The sequence below is a fragment of the Vidua chalybeata genome, chromosome 20 (genome assembly GCF_026979565.1).
Source record: "Vidua chalybeata isolate OUT-0048 chromosome 20, bVidCha1 merged haplotype, whole genome shotgun sequence".
In the NCBI taxonomy this organism is placed as follows: domain Eukaryota; kingdom Metazoa; phylum Chordata; class Aves; order Passeriformes; family Viduidae; genus Vidua; species Vidua chalybeata.
In genome coordinates this window covers 1,462,054-1,484,132 of record NC_071549.1, presented here as the reverse complement: position 1 = coordinate 1,484,132, position 22,079 = coordinate 1,462,054, and the positions used below count along the sequence as shown (strand labels likewise).

Genomic DNA, 22,079 nt, shown 5'->3' with positions numbered 1-22,079 from the left:
CCAACTGGATGTTTTCCTGATACCCATATTGTGGCAGTCCCTGTGGATGGAGTTGAGGTTCTTGTGCAGTGATGCTCTGTGTGCTGAGTGCATCACTGATAATCAGCAGAGCAGGGGCTGGGTCCTCCACATGCTGCTTTTGATGCTGTGTCATAAATGTGTTCCTAATCAGGTTTTTCACATTAGAAGATTTTCCAGTTTAAACAGTCACTGTTCCCTCAGTGGTTTTGATTAAAGTAGTGGGAAGTTGGTGGACAATCAAAGTGTGGATATGGAGATGATAATACTCCTATTACTGAGTGGATTGTAATGATTGGCTTTTCCTTTATAAAAAGTTTATCTCCATTGCTTAGACAAAGTAATGAAAAAGAATTATTATTTTGCACATTTTGTTGCTTGTAGGCATTGTAACTGTTGTGCAGCTCATTAATGGTGTCTCTCCTTGTGGAATTTCCAGACTTCCAATCCTATTGATGTTGCAGCCAGACCTGGAACGGTCCCACATACCCTTCTACAGAAGGATCCACGGGTCTGTAAAAACTGTTTTCTTTTTCTCAAGTCAATCTGTTCCTTCTGAAAACCTTGAATGCTAGAGCTGCCATCTTCAGAAAGTCCAAATTAACACCCTAAAACCAAAGTAGTCTGAGCTGTTTCATCAGAGAGGGATGTAGAAGTTCTGTGGGAACATTTAAAATAGCTCCTGTGCAATGGCAGAGCCCTGTCCTTGCTGGCAGCTCTCTCCCCCCAGGCCCAGGGGTAAAGGCATAAAAGTCCAATTCAACATAGAAAATGCACAAACCTCCCCAAGATTTGTGTTTGTACTCTGTAATTGTTTTTAATGTGGGTAATGACAGCTATTCCCTGGGTTACTGTAGCATTGATTGCCCCAGTGAAATATGGATGCACTTTATTGATCACTCGGTGCTTCTGGATTTCTGAGTTCCAGGGGATGTGAACAGCATTTATTGCCTCAGCACTCTGTCCCTCTGCCCAAGGGTTATTGGTGTGTTTGAATTGATGGCCATTATTTCCATGAGGAACTTCACACTCACATATTTTTAGCATAACTCTCAGACAGAAGCACTGAGGAGGTCTCCCCAAAATTCCAAGTTGTGGCATGGCTGAACTTCCAGAGCTGTTGTCTCTGCATTGGGCCAAATTCTAGTACTTTGGGTTGCTCAGCAGTGGAGCTGAGGTTGAGCTTTACACCAGAAGGAACCACATTTCTGTTTGTTTGGCTAAGTGCAGAGATAACCAGAACCTCCCATCAGGAAGTCATTTAGCTTTATGTTCCCTTTCAACTGGGAGTGAGTTTCGATTATTTCAAGATGATGCATTGTGCCATCACCGTGTCTGCTAAGTACCTTCTGCACCTATAAATCTCCTTTAGTATTGCATTTCAAAACAGAAAATCCAAAACAAATGAGCAGTACCCAATAAATTGAATTATTTCCCAGCATTTATTGATGAAATACGAGCAAAAAAAGGGGAATAAAAAATAATCTACTCCAAAAAAAAAAAAAAAAAACCCAATAGACCACATCAAAAATAAAAATGAGAAAATTGGGGTTTTTTATGGGCCCTGTTTACCAGCATCTGTTTCAGTGTGAAAATAATTAAGGCAAAGCCCATTTCTGCCAGAAAGGAGCTTGGGCAGCAGTGAGGCACAAGGCCATGACCTTGGCTGGTGGGTGGACACACTGCTGGTGTGCAGGGCATGGCTGACACCCCATCCCAGCCATCCCAGCCCCTCTGTGGGATCGAGCTCTGTCCATTATCCAGCCTTGCCATGAGCTGAGGAGCTCTGAAAGATGAGAGCAGGAGTTTGCCCAAAGGACAGATCTGTGCCTCCGTCAGAGCAGTTAACCAGCCATTTCTGCAGCATTAAATCAACAAATTGCTGCTGCTGCCAGGGGCCAGAGCTCTCTGTGAGCCTGGTGGAGCTGCTCGTCACCACTCAGGTGCCACAGCCAGGGGGAGGGGACAGCACAGAGATGGAGGCTCAGGACTAATTATTATCCAAAAGGGCTTCATTTGAAAGTAAAATTCTAACATTTTAATTTCATCTCTTAATGAAGCAATACAGATTTGTTAATTAGAGCAATTGTTTGAGTGACAGGCATGTAACCAAGCTGTCATTTCTTCTTCACAGTTGACAGATCCGTTCAGGCCCATGTTGAGGGTAAGAAATCTTCCTGTGCTCCCATTTGTCAAGCTTGGCTCAGTCCCACCAGGTTGCAGCACAGAATAATTCCAAATGAGAGCTGCCAAGTGTCACCTGGACAGTTCTGCCCTGCTTTTGGGGAGAGCATGGGCACTCCTGCTGCTCCTGATCACTCAAGGACAAGGCAGAGTTTCACAGTTGGAAGTTTTGCTCTTCTCATGCAACCCCTCATGTGAACTCATGAGGTTATATATTGATGCAAATCCTAGAGATCCTGGCAGTGATTCCCTGTTACTTCACTGCACTCTAAAGGAGTTTGCTTTATTATTTTACTGAGTGTTTTCAGTGTTATTCAGTGTGGTATGTCCCACCTAGGTATCTCACTGTCCACTGTAAACAGACAATCCACTTCAAACACAAAATGTTTTAAAAATAAGGCTCTAAAGATCCAGTCCATGATCCATCACTCATCCAAAAGGGTTTTTTTTAAAATTTTCAGCATATTCAAGAAAAAGGTCTAGATTTTTCTTTAGTGAACTTGCTAAATCACTAGCACAGCCAGTTTTTGCAAATTAGCAAAAGGCTTGAGTTTAGGGTAGTATGTCTCTGAGATAGAGTTATTTTTTTATTATTTAATTATTGGTTGATACACAGCTAGAACTAGAAGGCAGACCATAGAAACAGTTTGTGAAACATTTAATTCACAAGTATCTTAAGGAGACTCTTGAATTCCTGTGATAATTTTTAAATCTGCAGGAGTCATTACTAGTGTAGGTAACTACAGACCCCTAAGTAACAAAATTGAAGAAAGTATCTCTCAAATGAGTCTTTTTCAGACAGTCTCCAGCTGTGCTGGAAATGGAGTACAAACTCAACAGGAGGACTAACAAGCACTCTGGTTCCTGCCTCCCTCTCTCTTCCCTGTGACTCAGGGGGACAGGGAAGATGCAAAGACTCCCCCGGAAAGAGTGATTTGAGTGACCTCCATTGTTTTCGGCACATTTATGAGCTGAAGTCTTGGAGGGATAGACAGCAATTACATGAGGGAGTCAGATGAATTTTGAAAACCAGAGTGACCTTTATAACCACTTGCATTTTCATCTTTTGGTGGAAACTCCAATCCTAGCATTTGTGGAAATGACCTGAGTGTGCAGCTGTGAACAGTCCAGCTGTGCAGGGCAGCTGCTCACAGGGACACAGCTTCACAGCTTTCAGCAGCACAAGCTGCACTCTCAGCCAGTGGATTACAGGAGTGTATCCAGCTGGAGCATTCCTGGATAGCCACATAAATTCCCTAGCAAGGGACAAGCCTTTCCATTTTGGCTTTTCCAGGAGGATGGAAAACTTTGCTTTCAGTTGTCTTGGCATGGGGATCCCCTAGACCAAACCAGACAGGGCTCAGGGTCTATTTTCTTCTAGAAATAAAACAGAGCATCACAGGTTTTTGAAAGTTACTGATTCATATCTTGTTTTTCCAGAAACCTGGCAAGTGGTGTGCTATGCACGTTCACATCGCCTGGCAGATCTACCATCACCAACAGAAAGTCAAGGTCAGTGCCTGGGAAGCCTGGACTGGGGGTGGAGGGCACAGAGCAGAGCTCAGAGAGGAAGGGCTGGCTCTCACCTGACCACTTCTGTGCCATGGCCAGTGCCTTGGTAAAGTCACACGCATGGCATTGAGCAGAAGCCTCCTTTCTGAGGGCTGGTATATAAGGATGAAAAGCTGAAGGCAGAGTCTCAGCAGAGTGGGATGTGCTGGAGCCAGGACAGCAGGTCCTGGGTAGGGGCTACAGCTCTGTAGCTAGGAGGGGTGAAATGGAGGTGAGCTACAAGGTGGCTTTTATTTATTTATTTATTTATTTATGGCTGAGGACACAAATGTATCAAGTGGGGTTTTTTTCTGGAGGCACTAGGCATGTGTATTCACTTCCTCTTATTAATGTTCAGGGGCAGGAAAGGGTGCAGGAAGACTTCTGTCCCTAGGATGCTTTACCAGTGTGGCTGCCCAGGCAGGCACAGCCTCTCAGGGGATGTTGTGTTATCAGACACTGCCTCACTGCACTGAAGGTTAGGGGATGGAAGTCCCATCTTAATTGTTTTTCAAGCTCTGAGACTTCAAGGGTGAAGGCCATGAGTAGTTTTCCATTCTTACTTAACTGAATTTCCATTGCACATAGACTCTGGGAAAGTTTATTCCCCTTTATGGTATTTTCACTGTACCCATCACTTAAAGATCTTGTGTTGCTCCTAAAGTTTTTCAGTAAGTCACGAATGGTTGTTGTTCTTCACTGCTCATACTTCAGGAATCAATAGCTCGTGTTAGAAACTAAAATTACCAGGGAATCCTTAGCACTTTGCAGTTTGTGTGTGCACTTGAATTGTGTAGGGTAGTGCTATAAGAATATGAAGATGTTGAACAGCTATGAAAACCTGCAGCTAATAGAGTTTAAAAATAACCCTTTTAAACAAGGTTGACAGGTTAATTTGCTGCAGTAGACATATCTCTCTTTTCTGCTTCCTTATGTTTCCCCTGCTAGTGATCTTCATTCATCTTCCCATTATCAAAAAAGACAAGATTATAGACCTAGAGAGTTATATGTCCTTTTTTTTATTTTATTGAAAAGGTATTTTCTTGAAATGAAATTATTATTCCCATGCTATCTGTGTCCTTTGAATCTTCCTTGATTTGATATTCAGAGAGAGGTCAAACCAGTATATTTATAACTCACAGTAAATGCCATTTTCATGCAGCCATTTCTTTTACCTCATACTTTTCCACCTTGCAAGTTAAAAAAAAAAAAAAGAATAAAGCCCACAAGCACATGAAAGGAGGTTGGCTCAAGTTTTTGAGGCTGTGCATGATGATGTTTTCAAGAATAATTCAGAAGTGTGTCTGGTCAGTAAGGAGAGTTAGGGTTCCCTGGGTACACAGGAACCGTGTCCCCATCCTGATGTGACCACAAAGGGGGAATCTCTGCCCGAAGGCTCACAGAGGACAATTTCTCCTTCTCCTTACTCACTGCCATGGTTGTGAAGGTGCCTTTTCTTCTGCACAAGCTGAAGGTGCTGCCTGACCACAGAGCAGGGAATCAAATGGGCTGGTTTCCAGTTTGCATGCGGTGCCACAGGACTGCTGCCAGTAACAATCTGGCCCAGTAATTGCTTGCAGAGGGCAGCAGCAGGCACTGAAGGAGCAGGCACAATGGGAAACTGTAAAATACAACCTTCCTGACCTCAGGAAAAATTGCATGCAGCTGTGGATGCTGTTTGGCTGCCTGTGCCTCTGCAGCAAGACCTAGGTAACCTCTGAACACCTCAGGGATTCAACAGGGCTGCACAGCAGTCAGGGCACAGAGCACATTTACACCCTGCTTACACTGCCCACTGCTCAGGAGAGGATTTATGCTCCATAATTGGGCCTCTCTCCTTTAGGAAGGGCCTTACAGCCTGATCTAAGAGCAGTGCAGACATTTACATTGATTTTTGTGGGCACCACGCTCAGGTGTTACACATTTTCTGGAAATAGATTAGGAAGGATTGGCATCCAGGGGCTGCTCTCCTGAACAGCAGCTGGGGAGAAAAGAAATCTGACCATTTCCCTGGTACTATTTTAAGGTAAACCAACACATTTAGAAAGCTTTTCACACATCCATGGTATTCCTGTTCCTCTTCAGACAGGGGATTTGTTCGTTATTTAGAGCAGCACCATTCATATGGCTGCAATTAAAGCTTCAGTCAGCTTTTGCTATTCCGAGTAATGCCTGTCAGGGGTTTATAACTTGGTTGTTAAAAAAGAATAAAAAGAGTTCACAGCATAAAAATCTGGCACACAGGCTTCAACTGAGGCATTTGTATTTTCTGAATGCCTTTTAACTATTAAAGCACTTCAGTGTTACTTCCTTAAAAGACTTGACCTTGACTTGGCCACCTTTGCAGTTTCAGTATTCTTGCAAGCCATTATCTCCAGACATAGATAATGCCTTTGTTTCCCTTTTTTTTTTTCTTGTTTTCCTGCTTTTTTCTTTTTTTTTTTTTCTCATGACTACACAGACATGTTTCTAGCACTTGAAAAACAGCTACAAGGCATGCACATTAATTTGATCATAACTTTTTAATATGCATATTTATATCATTGTAATAGTCTGTACTCGGGGCTGGCACAGTATTAAATACTGATTTATAAAGCATAGCCTGCTCCACAACCACTGGTAAGATCTCCTGGTTCCTTGTTACCCATTTATAAATCCTTTCAGCTGCCCTGCACAATTAATCAGCAATCTGCATTTAGGGAGTTCTGGCAGCACAGGTTATTGGGAATTTGGTTTTCTTCCTTCATTCTATAAAACTACTGAAGTGGGCACCACTAAAACGAGGATGTGGCACGAAGAAGAGCACATCCTTCATCCGCTTATCACTCACAATGCAGCTGCCTCATTCAAATTCCCCTCACAAAAGGGAGGCTGCTGACTCTAACACATGTAAATAAAGACATGCAGCACTGAGTGTGGAGTGGGAGCTGTCAAAGTGGGACTCAACCACTCCTGCTCTGCACTCTGCTTCCTTTCAGCCCCTCATGAGGAGCACTGGAGGATGCTTTGCATCCAGCATTTCTTGGTGGCAGCTATCCCTTGGAAATGAGTGTTTCTGGTGTCCGTGTCTGGTCTTTCAGCACCCCTGCCAGCAGGGACCAGGGCCAAGCTGACATTCCCATTTATTATTGTGGGACAGACCTGTCCTTACAGCTCAGCAAGTGTCTGAGGCCTTTTCAGAGAGTTTTATGTTTGTTGTTGAAGGCAGTTCTTTGCTGAACCCTGTGGAGGGGTGGGTGTGAGCATATGTGAAAACACTGGTGAAATTAGCCAGAAATACGAGCTTTTCCCTTTTTGCCTTAGATCTCCCTTCCAGGAAAACAGCTGTGCACCTGTGCTCGGGATCCCAAAAGCCAATATTCTTGTTAAAACATCAGTATGAATGAGCTGCTCTACCCACAATCATTCTGGAAGTGCCTTTTGCTGTTATATTTTCAGACAGTCTCTTCCAAGTTCTGTTTTCCATTTCAGAAACAGATGCAGTCTGATCCACACAAGCTGGACTTTGGCCTGAAACCAGAATTTCTGAGCAGGCCACCAGGCCCCAGCCTTTTTGGAGCCATCCACCACCCCCATGACCTGGCTCGGCCATCAACTCTCTTCTCCACAGCCAGTGAGTACTGAAAGTGAAATCCCCTTCTTGCTCCTTGCTCATTAAAATGCTGATCCTTGCCATGAATTTCCCATATGCTTTGGCTTACGAACTCTCTGCAAGACATGCCAGGGGTTATTAGTCTATTTGATAAATATTTAAAAATTATTCTGTATGCTTTTATATAAAGCCCAACCTGCTAGAACACTGCACAGGTAGTAAATGAAGGAACATTTCCTCACAGAGTGATGTCTCATGCATCGTGGATGTGAGATGTTGGAAATAAGGTGTATTTCACACGCATTTCCTTTTTGTTTCTGACCTGAAACATTCATTCCCCTGCATCCCTTATCCTCTAGCTAGGTATTTCTGTTTGGAAAAGCAGCTGCTCTTTGCACAGGATCCTGTGAGCCCCATGCAGGGCACAGCAATGTCAGCTCACATGAGCTGTTAAAGAAGGGACAGCCCAGAGCACAGCGAGTCCCTCTCTGAGCCTTTGCTGGGAATTGACCCCTTTTGCTTTGTTTTGGCAGGTGGGGGGCACCCAGCCGGGACCCCTTTTGGCCCACCACCCCACCACAGCAACTTCCTCAACCCTGCTGCTCACTTAGGTACGTCCTCTCTCAGCTCGGGGGGAATACAGCACAGACATTGAGCACTGAGGAATGACAGACTTCCTGTGGGAGACACTCAGAGTATTCTGCTTATTAACCTTTACAAATGGCACATTGTACTGTTTAATTTTAGTCTTTACCCGGTAGAAGTTGTAAATACACAGAAAAGTGTCACTGACTGTGTTTTGAAATACTTCTGGACATTAGAGGAGCAGAGTGAGAGGGCTGGCTGGGTTTTGTTTGAATTATACTTAGAACCAGTCAAAAAATGCCTTAAAGGCAAGGCTTTGGATCACAGAAATGTTTATTTTCCTAACTCCTACTTAGATATCTGTTTTTCGGTTAAAGTGAATAGGAAACATAGCTTTAAAATCTTGTGATCTGGCTTCATGTGTCAGTTAGTGAAAACTGGTGAATACACATTAAAAACCAGAACCATCCAAGTTACCAGATGTTGTTATTTCCTTTCTAGCTTATTGCTTTTGTAATAAGGTGATCTGCTCCTTATGGGGGCATCCAAGACCAAGACTTTAAATTGACATTTTATTTTGCATGGGGAAGGATTTGGGAGGGTCACCAAACTGGTACAGCAAACAGACAATGCAGGTTTATCATTCTGCACTTTGCTGCCTGTGGAAAATGCTGGCTTTGGGCTTCTTTTTCTCTGTGCTGATATTTATCAGAAATGATTTAATCAAAATTATTATACTACTCCAAAACAAAGTGAGAACTTGCTTTACATGATTTTCCTGTTGCCTGTATGCATTAACTAAAAAAATAGTTCCAGCATTTTTCAGTCCGTACTACTTTTTTGTGTAGTATTAGCAATAAACACCAAGGGAATCACAGAATGCTCAAGCCAGCATGACTGTGGAACAGGACATGTTATTTATTTATACTCTGGCTCTGGTTTAGGAGACATGGCCTGAAGGTGTTTGGAGCACAGTTGCCAGAGTTAATGATAGTCTGACTAGCAAGGGACATTTCCTGAGGAAGGAAATAAAAGGAAGTAAAACCAGAGATGTTTGCAGGTTTCAAATGAAGTATCATGTCCATTTTAACATCTTGATTTTCTTTAAGAGGGAGTTTTTTAGTAGGTAATGCCACCGGTATGGCCAGGAACAAAGCCAGTGTTTTGTGTCCCAGCCCCTCAGAACCCTGCTGTGCGTGGGGGGATGCTGTTCCAGCACTGCTGGGCACAGCTGGGGTGCAGGAGGGTGCCACAGTGGTGCTGGATGGGAGCTGGCAGCCTCAGGGGTTTCAGCTGTTTGTGTTGGTTTGCAGAGCCCTTCAACCGGCCGGCGTCGTTCAGCGGCCTCACCGCCGTGGGCAGCAACGCCTTCGGGGGGCTCGGGAACCCCACAGTCAGTGAGTACCTGGGCATGGCCCTCCCTGCTCTGCAGCTCACCAGGGCCACTGAGGGGACTCTTGGCTCTCTTTTGTACTGGTTGGTTACATCACCTACCACTAAAAGATGGGAATTTGGAAAGCGACCTTTTCCAGTTGTCAGTAAATGGTTTTCTGTTAATTACTTAATAGTTTGGGTTCAACCTAGTGCTAAATGTTACCATTACAGTGTTAATTAAAAAAAAAAAAAAAAACAGAGCCTTTTAGTGCTTTTGAAATTTCCCATGGTTTTGTTGCATGTTCAGAAGTAAATAATGTGTGCAGCTAGGGAGCTGTGGATGGTGACTTTTTTTTCCTTTCTCACCAGTAATTCAGGCCATATGCCTGGAAAAGACCACTAACCTGCATTTGCTAGTCCAAGTTCATCAACATTTCTCTAAATTTAGCCAGTCACAGAAAATCATCCTTTTAAAAGTCACTCTCTTTCTTCATACTTCAAATCTGGCATGATTTTGGTCACATACTATTTTATTTTGGTTCAGGATCAAATGTAGCAAGTTCCATTACTTATAGTCCCTATAACGGTCATTTCCTGATGTCTCCAAAACATTTGGAATAAGGATCATTGTCACTTTTATCTTACTCCTTCATCCCTTGTCAATTTTGTTCACAGCATTTCCCTTTCCAATTAAAAGAGCTGTCAGATGCCTGCCCATTTTTAGGAATGAGACCCTCTAATGAATCTCTGTTAATTTCCTTTCCTTTTCCAGCTCCCAATAATATGTATTCATTTTAACTCTGAGTGCTGTAAAAGTTGTTTTGGTAAGTACCTTCACTAGAGCATACCTTTTTCTTAAACCTTTTTGTTTTCCACTTCACCATTTCAGCACCCAACTCAATGTTCGGCCACAAGGATGGCCCCAGTATGCAGAGCTTTAGCAACCCTCACGAGCCCTGGAACCGACTGCACCGAACTCCTCCTTCGTTCCCGACCCCTCCGCCCTGGCTGAAGCCAGGAGAGCTGGAGCGCAGTTCATCTGCTGCAGCTCATGACAGAGATAGAGATGTAGATAAACGAGACTCATCTGTTAGTAAAGATGACAAAGAAAGGTACGAAAGAACACTTCCAAGAATTGTCTAGTTCAAAGCTTGGGGCTCCGTTCCGCTTTTAACCCTCCCCAGCCTGGCACGTTGTGAACCCAGAGCTTCACCAGAGGCACACCTGGAGCTGTCCCCAGGGTGGCACCATGGAAGAGGCAGGTTTGCAGCTCAGGTCTCCCCCTCTGCAAGGTTTCTCTTCCCACTTGCACCGCACACTTCACCTGAAGGAGCTTTGCTGGAGCCCAGTTCAGGCAGTGTTAAGTGGGAACAGAATCAGACCCACCCACTCTTACCTTGTGGGTCACATTGTCATAGGTCTCTTGAAGGGTTAACATGGAGGTAGTGCCTGACAGGATGGAAGAAAGGATTCTGAAGTCTATCAGATGCTTATCTGCACCTTCAAATACTTAAATAACTTTGTAAATCAGACCTTGTCTGCAAAACACTTCCTCCCTCCTCAAAAAACAGCCTGTCCAGAGGGACCAGTGCTAAAGGTGTGAGCTGAGAAGACTGAAATGCACCGGGATTGTCATGTGCCAAAACCATAGCAAGCTTCAGAGCATGCAGTTCATGAAAAGCACCTTCTTTCCCCTCAAAGAAGCCCCTACACTTGCACTGCTGTTAGCACACCTTCCAACACAGTTTCTATTCAGTGTTTTACGTGGACTTGCATGCTCACATGTCCAGGCTGGGAAGGGTTAATGGAAAGTAAAACCTGGTCATATTTATTTTTTTGTCAGGACTGTTCCCATTATTCAGTTAACGCAGTAAAAATTCCTCTTAACATTGAAGTACCAAATTTATAAGAATTTGCCATTCAGCAAGTGTCATGCCTTCCTTGAAAACTGTAGAGAGGCTGATTTAATCTTTTTCAGTTGTGGCTTAATGGCTTTCCTGTTAAGTTTGCACATTACTTTACTACATAATGGCGATTTGTTTCTAATATTTTAATCTAAAAGAATATTTAGGAGATGTGCTTTTCTGACTTCTCTGTCACTAACCCAAGATACGCATTAGTAGCCTTTTCTAAAAGAAGTTATGCTAACACATTAGATATTCTAAAACTACATGTAAGAGCTTTTCTACGTTGTTCTAAAAGAAAGGCGAACTACAGATCTTTTCACCTACATTTTCCATTTGGAATATTTTCTGTTTGGTAGCATAGCTTCATTATTTTCATGTCTGATGTTAATGCTTCAAAAGAAATTGCTGTTACAAATTGGGTTTTCTGTCCTGCAAAAGGCTTAAGCATGTGAGTAACTTTACTGGCTTGAATGGCAAAGCATTTTAGTTACTATGATTTGGGTAGCCTGTAGAATTATGTGATTATTTTGGTTGCTGTTTTGTTGTTTTCTCATGAAGTGTTCCGTTGAAGAAAATCCCTTACTGAAAACATTCCTTGCAAGCTGCTTTGGCATTGCCTGAACTCCATATCCTAGCTCAGAACATATTCCTTTTCAGTAATTTGAGAGCTTAGCAGTAAGCATCATCCATCCCTCATACTTGTGCACAATTCCAGCTTGCAGTGAGTGCAGTCCTGGTTTCACCCTGCAGCGCTGCTGTGTGCCCAGCTCTGTGGGCTGGGACATGGCACTTGGCAGCATGTTCACACTGTGGGCTGTGTGAGGAGAGGCTGAGAATCCCTTCCCAGAGCTGTGCTCCCTGTGGAGAGAACGTCTGAGGAGTTGAGAGCCTCTCCTGCCTCCTCCTTACCATTCAGTGGCATTCGAAATTAATCTGCTCAAGCAGGAAGAGCTGGGAATCACACCCAGAGGTTTGATTTCATCTCAAAATCATCTGGTCATCAAGGGTCTAACCTTACCAACCCAGAAATGGCCCAGGTAGCCAAAAGCACTGACCTCAACTCCTGCCTGCAGTGGAAAGGTCCCTCTGAGCTTGGAGCTCTCCACCTAAGGTCAGTGTTGGATGGGGTGGAGATCCCTGGTGGCTCCTCTTAGATCAGCTGCATGGCCTGTGCACCACAGCCCCTCCCAGGCAGGCTGAGAGAGGTGAATCCCTCAGACAGCCCAGAGTACAGAACTGCAGCAGTGACCCTTTCCTGGCTGGGAGTGACACTGCAGAGCCCTGATTGCTCCTGGAACATTGCATGTCCCTTCCAGCTCAGGGGATTCTGGGATTCTGGGATTGATTGCAGTTGTGGAGGGTTTTTTTTTAAAGACTCTTTTATTCCAGCCCAACATTAGGGAAAAAAAAAAAAAAAAAAAAAAAAAAAAAAAAAAAAAAAAAAAAAAAAGAGTAAAAATAGCAATGTGAAATGTAGGATTTGTTCCTTCTCAGTGGTATTTTGTTTAAAAGATGTCACTGAACACTTCCAGTATAATTATAATGGCATTTAAGGGCCTGCAATCCTACAGCATTAAACCAAATCAACCAAGAATCTGTTGATCTTTCAGTCAATATAGATGAGGCACACACCTCAGCATAAGAAATTCAATATTTTTCAGTGTAGCACACAGCCCCAGAACTTCTCTTATTTGGCAATAAGTTCATTGGATAATGTGATTTTAACTTACTTCTTTGTGGAGGCAGTGGTTTTGAGCTGTTTTCATATTATCAATCTAAGGAGCTTTTGACAAATTTGAGGCTTAAAAAGTTATTCCTTCTCTGTCCACTGGACTATGTGCAGCCCACTTAAATGAGCTGGATAATCAGGAGCCTCTTGAGATGTTACCAACACTGTCATTGAATATGATGACATTGGCAAAGGAATTTGTCATTTTGGTTGCACATATATTTCTCCTTAATCCAAAAATGTTATTTTTTCTAAATTTTATATGTCATTTAAAGTACATCAATTATATGGAAAATTGATTAAATATCAACAAAAGGACTGAGTGAGCTTTCCTAGGGAAATAAAACAATTAAGGGTACCCTCTGAACTAGTCCCATGAGCAAAATAAATAAAAGATTAGCTATTGCAGAGCCCACAAGCCAGTGTTTTCCCAGCAAAGTAAAAGAATTGAACCTTCACGTTGAGAATCCTTCACTGGAGGTCCTTGACTTGGTCTCCCTGTGTCCAGATCTGAAAGCTGTTAAATGCCTCAACTCTTGGTGGAAAGCAAGTGGAGGGAAATTAGAGTCAGGATGCAATTTCTGGACTGTTCATGTCCCATTGAATGAAGGCAGCACCTGATCCCAAGCAGTGAAGTGCTGGACAGTGCAGATGAGGCAGGGCTGGTATCAGGTGGTCTGTCTTCCAAGTGTTTTCAAGAGTCACATTCTGGACTTTGGAGGTCTCTCGGACATGGCCTGTGAAATGACAGCTTCAACAGTTCAATCTTGACACAGCAAAAGATGCACCTGGTGACATTAGAATGAGAGTTTCCTTCTCCCAGGCATTTTTTTTTTCTGCATTTGTTGCAGTTTCACTGTCCAAAAGTACCTAGAGGTACTAATCTTATACAGTTCAGCAAAAGAAGTAGGTAGCAGAAATTGTACAGGTGAAGGAGCAAGTGTTCACCTTGGAGTCACCCTCCGAGCTGCCCTTCATCAGTCTGATCTGCTGATCTTGCCCAGAGTGTCACCTGCTGGCGTGTCCCAGGCTTCAGGTGACACCAGCACCCAGAGAGACACCATGTCAGCTGGAGCTGAGGGGAGGCCTCGCTGCTTACCCTTTCCACAGAATCCCAGAACAGCTGGGGTTGGAAGTGACCTGTAGAGATCATCCACTCCAATCCCCTGCTGAGGCAGGGCCATCCAGAGCAGGTGACAGGAACATGCCAGGTGGATTTTGTCTTCCAAAAGAGAGAGACTTCTCTGGGCATCCTGTTCCAGTACTCTGCCACCCTCAATGGAAAGAAGTTCTGTCTTACGCTGAGGTGGAACTTCTTGGGTTTTCATTTCTGGCCATAAATAATTGTTGCCTTTAACAGCACATTGTCCCTCATCCCACATGGAACAGAATTTCCATGCTCAGCAAACAGCACATGTCCAGCACTGAATATGTGGAGCTGTGTTCATAGAGACTCCTACTCTGAGGTCAATTGAAATTGCTAAGAGGTTAAAATCATGGGAACTGAGAGATTGGATTCACCTGGTGAATTTGATTAGTTTTAAATGGGAGAGCTTTTTCACTTAGCGTTGCCCATAACAACTCCTGGTCAACACTACTTCCTGAAAATAATTGTTATGGAACCTATTTCTATATTTAGATTTTTGTTCACTGCCAGACAATAATTCCCTGATCTTTTGTGCACCATAACTAGGTTTGAAAGATGGAACAAACTCACAGTATTTTCTGGGAAGGGTTGGTCATCTGAGGAGCAGATGACTCCAGGCATGATGTTTTCAGAGCCAGTCTGAAGGATGGACAGACAGAGCAGACTTATGTCTGCTGAGGAGGTCGGCACAAAAGCTGTGTGATGGGCAGCTCTGTTAAACACTTGCACTGAGGGTCACTGCACACACAGGGAAGTGTCTTCCTGTCAGAGGGCTGGCTTGGCAACATCAGTACTGGTGATACTTGAAAGGATTGTGTCTCAGTTTGAAGTAAATGGAATTGTGAGAAGTAAATTGAAAAGCTGCCGGATCGGTCCGTGTCTCACAAACGGGACGGGACCGGACCCTGACTGGTTGCAGACTTAGGATTTATTATGTGTCTATATCATACAAACAAAAAGCAAGAGACACAGGAAAATAAAAACATCCATGCAAACACAGATCAGAGACAAGATGGCAGCCCATGCAAAGCCTTTTTCTACATATTCTTTGAACCAATAAAAGAAAAGGTGTAAAGTCATTATACTCTAACCAATAAGAAAAGGACCCACGTGTGTTTAACATTAACAAAAGCACTTCTATGAGCCTCAAACAATACACAATAATTCATTTTTTAAGATAGAAACTTTTTCTATCTTTGCAAAGCATATATCTAGGACTTTTCACATCTTGAGCTATGAATAAGTTCTTGTTCTTTCTTGTTCCTTATGATAAATATAAATGTATTCACTTAGTTCTTAACTTCCTAGCTTTCTCGTGAGGAGGTTTAGAAATTTCCCAGCCTTTCTCAGCTTTATGTCTACTTTCTAGGGCCTTTCTACACTTTCTAAAGTCTTTTACTTTTTTATATTCCTACAAAAAGCTAGACATTTGAAGAAAATAGAGGAGAGAAATTAGTAGTGTACAAAGGTTTGGAAATGTTTTTAAAATTAACTTGAAAAAATACTAATCTGTTTTCCCAAATGTATTCTTAATAGAATAAGTAGGTAGAGTACTATTAACCATGTAATTTGTATTTAATTGCCTCAGTTTTGGATGAAATTAGTATGTTTTTATTTTTCTCTCTCTTCTTTGCAAACATTTAAAGTCGTTGTCTTTGAAATACACATCCTAGAGCTAGATTCCCATGGGAGCCTTCTGTGGACTTGTTTGAGATCTCAATCAGATTCTTCACAGAGCAGCTTTGGAGATCTGCTGCTGCTGCGATGAGATAACAGAATAGGCCAAGTTTAGAGATGGGATGTTCTTCTGGAGTTTTGGGTGTGCCAGAGGCACAGTGCATTTGCTGGTGCACGTCACCAGCTCTCTGCAAAGCCATGAGTAGAAGGCCAGGCACTCTGATGCTTTGTTTTCTTTGCAGAGCTTCTCATGCCTTCATTTCACACTTCTCTTTCTTGTAGGGAGAGCATTGAGAAAAGACACTCCAGCCATCCTTCGCCAGCACCTATCCATCCAGTAAACTCCCTCGGACATAACCGCAGCTCAAGTGAGCAGATCAGGAGCCATCTGAATCCCGAGGTTCGAGAAAAAGAGAAACCCAAAGAACGAGAGAGGGATCACTCCGAATCTCGGAAGGAAATTAATGTTGAAGAGCACAAGGTGAAGGACAACTATGTTTCGGAGAAAGAAGGCCTGAGCCATGAAAGCCGAGTGGTGGAAGAGTCTAAGCAAATGCCCAGGGTTCCTTCCCCCTATGCCAGGCCCCCCGTTGTGGAGAGCACCAGGCCTAACAGCACTTCTAACCGCGAGGCCGACAGGAAGAACGAGCCGGCGTACGATAACCCGAAGAAAAGCAACGAAGTCAAGGTGAAAGAAGAGCGAAAGGAAGACCATGATGTTCAGCCTGAGGGACCTCAGACTCACAGGTCATCTGATCAGCCACCACCTATATCCACATCCAACGTCCACCCAAGTCCTTTAGTGTCCATGCCCATGACTGTAGGTGTGACTGGTATACATCACATGAACAGCATCAGTGGCCTGGACAGGACTCGCATGATGACCCCTTTTATGGGAATTAGCCCAATTCCTGGTGGAGAACGCTTCCCCTATCCTTCTTTCCACTGGGATCCAATGAGAGATCCCTTGAGAGATCCCTACAGAGAGCTGGATATTCATCGGAGAGACCCCCTGGGCAGAGACTTTTTGCTAAGAAATGACCCCCTCCATCGCCTCTCTACGCCAAGGTTGTATGAAGCAGACAGGTCATTCAGGGATCGGGAACCTCACGACTACAACCACCACCACCACCACCACCACCCTCTGTCCGTGGACCCGCGCCGGGAGCACGAGAGGGGCACCCACCTGGACGAGCGGGAGCGGCTGCACATGCTCCGCGAGGACTACGAGCACGCGCGCCTGCACTCGGTGCACCCCGCCGCCCTGGACGGGCACCTGCCCCACCCCGGCCTCCTCACGCCAGGACTGCCCAGCATGCACTACCCCCGTGTCAGTCCCCCCACGGGACACCAGAACGGCCTCCTCAATAAAACTCCCCCCACAGCAGCTCTCAGTGCCCCTCCGCCTCTTATCTCCACGCTGGGCCCTCGGCCCGGCTCTCCCAGAAGGACTACTCCTCTGTCCACAGAGATGAGAGAGAGGCCTCCCTCTCACACCCTCAAGGACATCGAAGCTCGATAAGCAGTGACACTCAATGAGAACCAGAGCAAGAGGGACAAAAACCTTGTAAATGAGCATAATATAAAGACCTTCTTACTAGTCATTGATACAGACTGGGAATGTGACCCGCTGTACAATATGTATAGACCTGAGTGCAAAGATTTTGAAATGATTTTTTTTGTATATTATATGTTGAAATTTTCCAGATCTTTTAGCCAAGTCCATATGTTCCTCGTGTCTCCTACTCTATTTTATTTCTAGTTTAAAGATTTCAAAATTTGAACTGAAGAACAAGACATCAGTCTGAGTGATTTGACTAGAAACAAGCCACCACCAATGTCAACCCTACAAAGCTCTTTCAAACCAGAAGTGAAGTCAATTGTAGATATTTATGTAAAAAGATTGCTTCATGGATTAATGGTTCATATATGCAAAAAGGGTAAGATGAAAGCTTTACTTTGTACAAATGTAAATAGATAAAATTAAGTAACATAATACATTAATACTTCTTAAACTGTGCTATTTGCAAACTTAATATTGATCAACACAGTCTGCTTATGCTGTGTTACTTATATTGTTATAGACAGCTAAACCCCTTCAACTATGCAATGAATTTTAAGGCTTTTCACAAAAGCCTTTATAACTCAAAGGAGCCTTTTCAACACACAACATAATTAAAGTCATATTTTCCCTGAACAAGCTCATTTCTAATGGAAGCCTACTTCTCTTGTTTTGATGAAGAAACAGCCCTTCAGAGGTGTAGTTTTCTGTGTGAACCCTCAGGCTACTGAGGTCACTGTAGCCCGTGTGTCCCTTGGATGGTGTCAGGGTTAGTGCTCTGTGATCGCTGATACGGAGTCATGGCAGATTGGGTTTCAGTCATATTAATCTGGGTTAAATGGTAATAATGGAATGCTGGAGATTTTCCAGAACTTTTGTCAATTAACATGTCAAATTTGTTTTGGGGAGAACATCTGCTTATAGCCATTCATGTCTGGTTTTATTGACAGTGTGTAATTTTTATCTGTACACATTTTTTTTTTTGTGTTAAGTGATTTTTAACTACATTGAAACAAATCCTACAAGAAAGTGAATACTTTTCTAAATGATGGATATGTTTTCACTGTGGATCAGTAGTTTAATTAATGAACTCCGCTGCAGATTTCATAATGGAATTTATTGTATTTCAGTTGGTAATAAAGTCTGTGAATAGTTAACAGGTCAGCCTTGTTGTTCCCTAATCATAGAAGACATGAAATAACCTGAAGAACACGGTCCTTTTTAAAAATATGCATCAATCTTCTGAAATCTGTCTTTTCATAACACACTTTTTTATAATGTGTTAAGTTTCTTGTCTAAATATTTGGAGAGAATATGACTTTATCAGAGAGAATTCAATATCTTGTCTACTGGACTGTAAAATATATGTATGAAATAAAATTAGTTCCATTGGTCTTCTAGTGTATTAAAGTGCTATCTGAAGTTGTTACCCTGTTTTGGCAAAAAAAAGAAAAAAAAAAAAGAAAAAAGTTAACTACAAACAGTTGTTTCTAATGATCAGAGATCTATTTTAGTAGTCAACTGAAGGTTTAGTTGTGAGCTTCAGATTTTTGTGAACTCCAGATGTTGTGCAGTGTTTTTTTTTTTTTTTTCTTTTTTTTTTTTTTTTTTTTTTTTTCAAACAAAAGGAAAAATACAAAAAAGTCCCAACCCTGAGGAATATGTACACTGGAACCGTAGTGGTAGCTTTCAGTATTGTAAAGAGATTGTTATATACAAACCTTTTTGCTGTTTATCCTGTATGTAATAAAGTCCTTTCTAGATCCTATGTGAACAGAAAAGTGAAGCGGCTCTCAATCTTCAGCATGTTTCCTCCTCAGCGAAGACTTGTGTAATGTAAATTGTGCCATGTTATTAAAAAATGTGAACTAAACTGCTAGGTGCTTCTTTGTGTGCAGTACCCCATCGTTGCTATGGGGAGGAAGTCCTTTTTCCCAGCAGTGGGGTTTTGTTCAGAAGGAGTAGCTGTTAAAATTGTAAAGGAAATGGCAAGTTTTCCTAAGCCATCTTATTGAAATTGTTAGAGCTATCAGGGGAAAAGCAACAAAAAGGAGACCAGATCCTTGGCTTGTCCAGATTCTTTAAAATGTAGTAACACCCTACTTGGATTAGATTTTAATTAGACCATAGTCTTGGTCTGCTGGATGCATATCACTAAAAACCTGAGTTACTGGATGGCCACATCCAGTAGCATACAGAAGGATGTAACTACTGGAGCCAGCGAGAGAGGCCCCACGAGGCAGGGTCTGATTGAGAGCATCATCTTCCAGGCTCATCTCATCCTTGGCAGAGGAGCCTGACACCTCTGGCAGTGTCTTCAGGAGGGAAGAAACGTCGTCTTGATTGTCCAGACTCTGATCCTTGTCCTCCCAGGTGCTGAGCAAACTCTTGTTGATGGTCCTTAATTCCCAGTTACGCCAATGAGCCCTCACTCCCAGAGTCCCAGAAAGCATTGAGGCATTTCAGTCCCTTTGAATTCAATTTAAGCGCTCCACGCCTTTGAAGATCCACATGTGTAGTCTTCTTGTACGGTGATGCTCAGAGGAATATGCCTGAAAGGTGTAGTAAGAGATGAAACAAGATTTTTAATGCTTTTAAACTTCTTCAGGTACATTCACTGCTTTTCAGAAGTTTGATACAGGGATGTTGGCTTGCAGGTACAGACAATTTGATCTTTTTTGAAGGGTTTTCCATTCAGGACATTTGTCTTAAATCTTCTATTTTTGAATTCACTTGTGTTTAAGAAATGAACTTCATTTAAAGACCATGCCAGATACCATCTGTGGGAATGAAATGAGTCATAAAGGTATGAATTCTGTAGGTTGTGTGAGATTTTGATCATAGAAAACCCTCAGTGTGCTTAAGCAACCAGGACCTTACTTTAGGTTTTCAAGTCCCACCTTCCCAAATTTCAACTAATTTTCCACTTAGCAGCTTCTTATCACTAGCTGAGATGCCAAATACAGTGTATAGGAAGGGAATCTTTGAAAACAGTCCTAGCAGTTGTTTCCCAGTACTTTGTCCATTTTATGCCATGCTTGGTCCCTTCTTTTTTAACTTCCTATGTTTTGATCTTTGGTTTTCCTTACTAAGACTTAGCTCCAGCCTGGTTTTCTGCTTTTCATACCTTACTGTTCCCATCTTTACCAGTCCTGTCCTCTTTCATGGCCTAGGACAGCTACATCTTATCAGAGGCAGCAAGAAACACTGCAGATTTTTTTACAAAAGTCATAGCTATTGTACATTGCTGTTCTTTTTACCTTTGCCTGTAGGAGCTCATGCAAACAGTAGTCCTTGCTGGGCTGGAAGATAGGCAGATGGAGGCTGGGGAGGATTTTACTGCAAGTGTTTTCACTTGCTGTGACTGGCTCATTGTGGAAATGTTTAGCACGGATCTTGCAGTTTTCAACTCTAATTACGGCTTCACACGTGCAGGTGACTCTGCTGAAAGGCTCTGGGACAAGGACCAAGGTCACAGAGCAGTGGTGCTGCACTTACAGAGGAGCTCCTTGGCTTGCTGCTTGGTTTCTGGCAAGGAAGAAGAGTGAGCAGTGGTTCAAAGACTCCAGTTACGCAGGGTTTTGGTACCACCACGGTGGCTTGGTTAAGTCCCAGCTGGATAAACCACCTTCCTTCTTTGGACTCCACCTGCCAGCTTTGGAGTGGCAGCACTTGTTTTCAGAAGGTGATTTGGAGCATGATCCCAGCTTAAATGGTCAGAATTGCCTTTGGAGTGTGACTCTGCCTGAACTCTGCATGGAGGCTGGCCTCTAACTCAGCTGGTTGGGAAGTACATGCAAATGAGTGGTGGGACTGCCTCCGGCCCTGCTGATGTCCTGGTCCCATCAGATCCTTCCTGCATGTGTAAAAACCCAATCCTGGCCATTCCTTACATGAAGGTCTTTGGGACACAGTCTGTCTCTTACTTTGACTGCACCATGATTGGTGCCCTTGACTGGAGCAAATGAGCATTGTCCAGTGCAGCTGTACTGCAAAAATTCTTTTAGTCATACTAAAAATTCACTGAAGGCTTCAGTGAATTAGCCATGGAAAAACTCCACATTTTTGCTAGCCAAGAAGAAGCAGAGCTGCAGGTGAGGACTGACTGTTCTCCCTGTGCCCTGTCTCCAGCTGGAGGGGCTTGGACTGTTTGTGCCTGTGGGCAAGGTGGAAGTTCCCAGCTGGTATCTGCTGGGGGTCACACCCCTTTCTTTTTCCACTGGTATCTTGCAACTGAAATCGTGTTAGCACAAAGATATTTCCTGGTCCTGAAATAGGTCCCCTTTCTCATTTGTGCACTGTGAGGCTGCATACAGCAACAGGTATTTATGGACATCAAAATGCACATGTGCTGTCAGGTACAATACCAGGGAAGAAGCTCAATCGAGCAAGGAGCGGAGTATAAAATCCTGGTGCCGCCCTGCAATCTCACATGTCTGTTTTGCTGCCACCTGATGTTTGCTGCTTCTGGTAATACAGACTTCGGTTCAGCATTATCCCCATTTTATAAACAGGAAAAGTGCTGCTGGGAACCCCAAACACGGAGTCTCCACTGTAATACCAGGCACCTACTGCCTGAGTGATCTCAGGGGTCACCCAGGGCAACTGGGTTACTGCCCGAGTCACTGGAGAACAGAGAAAAGCCCAAATCAGGCAAATTGCAGAGTCAGGGGTGGCAGGAGATGAGGAATTTCTGAGTTCCTTCTTTGGTTTTAGAAAGTACTTTTAATCCTCCGTATTAACAAATTGTGGCA

At 43.3% G+C, this 22,079-nt stretch overlaps 1 protein-coding gene across 1 annotated transcript in view; it reads left to right on the top strand.

Annotated features, from left to right (window-relative positions):
* The window catches only part of AUTS2 (activator of transcription and developmental regulator AUTS2), a 72,647-nt gene extending 53,449 nt beyond the window's left edge, over nucleotides 1–19,198 (top strand). Inside the window, exons 9-16 of the mRNA XM_053961636.1 lie at nucleotides 458–529; nucleotides 2,153–2,182; nucleotides 3,643–3,714; nucleotides 7,225–7,366; nucleotides 7,879–7,956; nucleotides 9,244–9,327; nucleotides 10,194–10,416; nucleotides 16,047–19,198. Coding sequence (XP_053817611.1) covers nucleotides 458–529; nucleotides 2,153–2,182; nucleotides 3,643–3,714; nucleotides 7,225–7,366; nucleotides 7,879–7,956; nucleotides 9,244–9,327; nucleotides 10,194–10,416; nucleotides 16,047–17,286 — 1,941 coding nt within the window. The 3' untranslated portion in view covers nucleotides 17,287–19,198. The remainder of the gene's footprint in view (nucleotides 1–457; nucleotides 530–2,152; nucleotides 2,183–3,642; nucleotides 3,715–7,224; nucleotides 7,367–7,878; nucleotides 7,957–9,243; nucleotides 9,328–10,193; nucleotides 10,417–16,046) is intronic.
* Nucleotides 19,199–22,079: the final 2,881 nt, after the last annotated feature.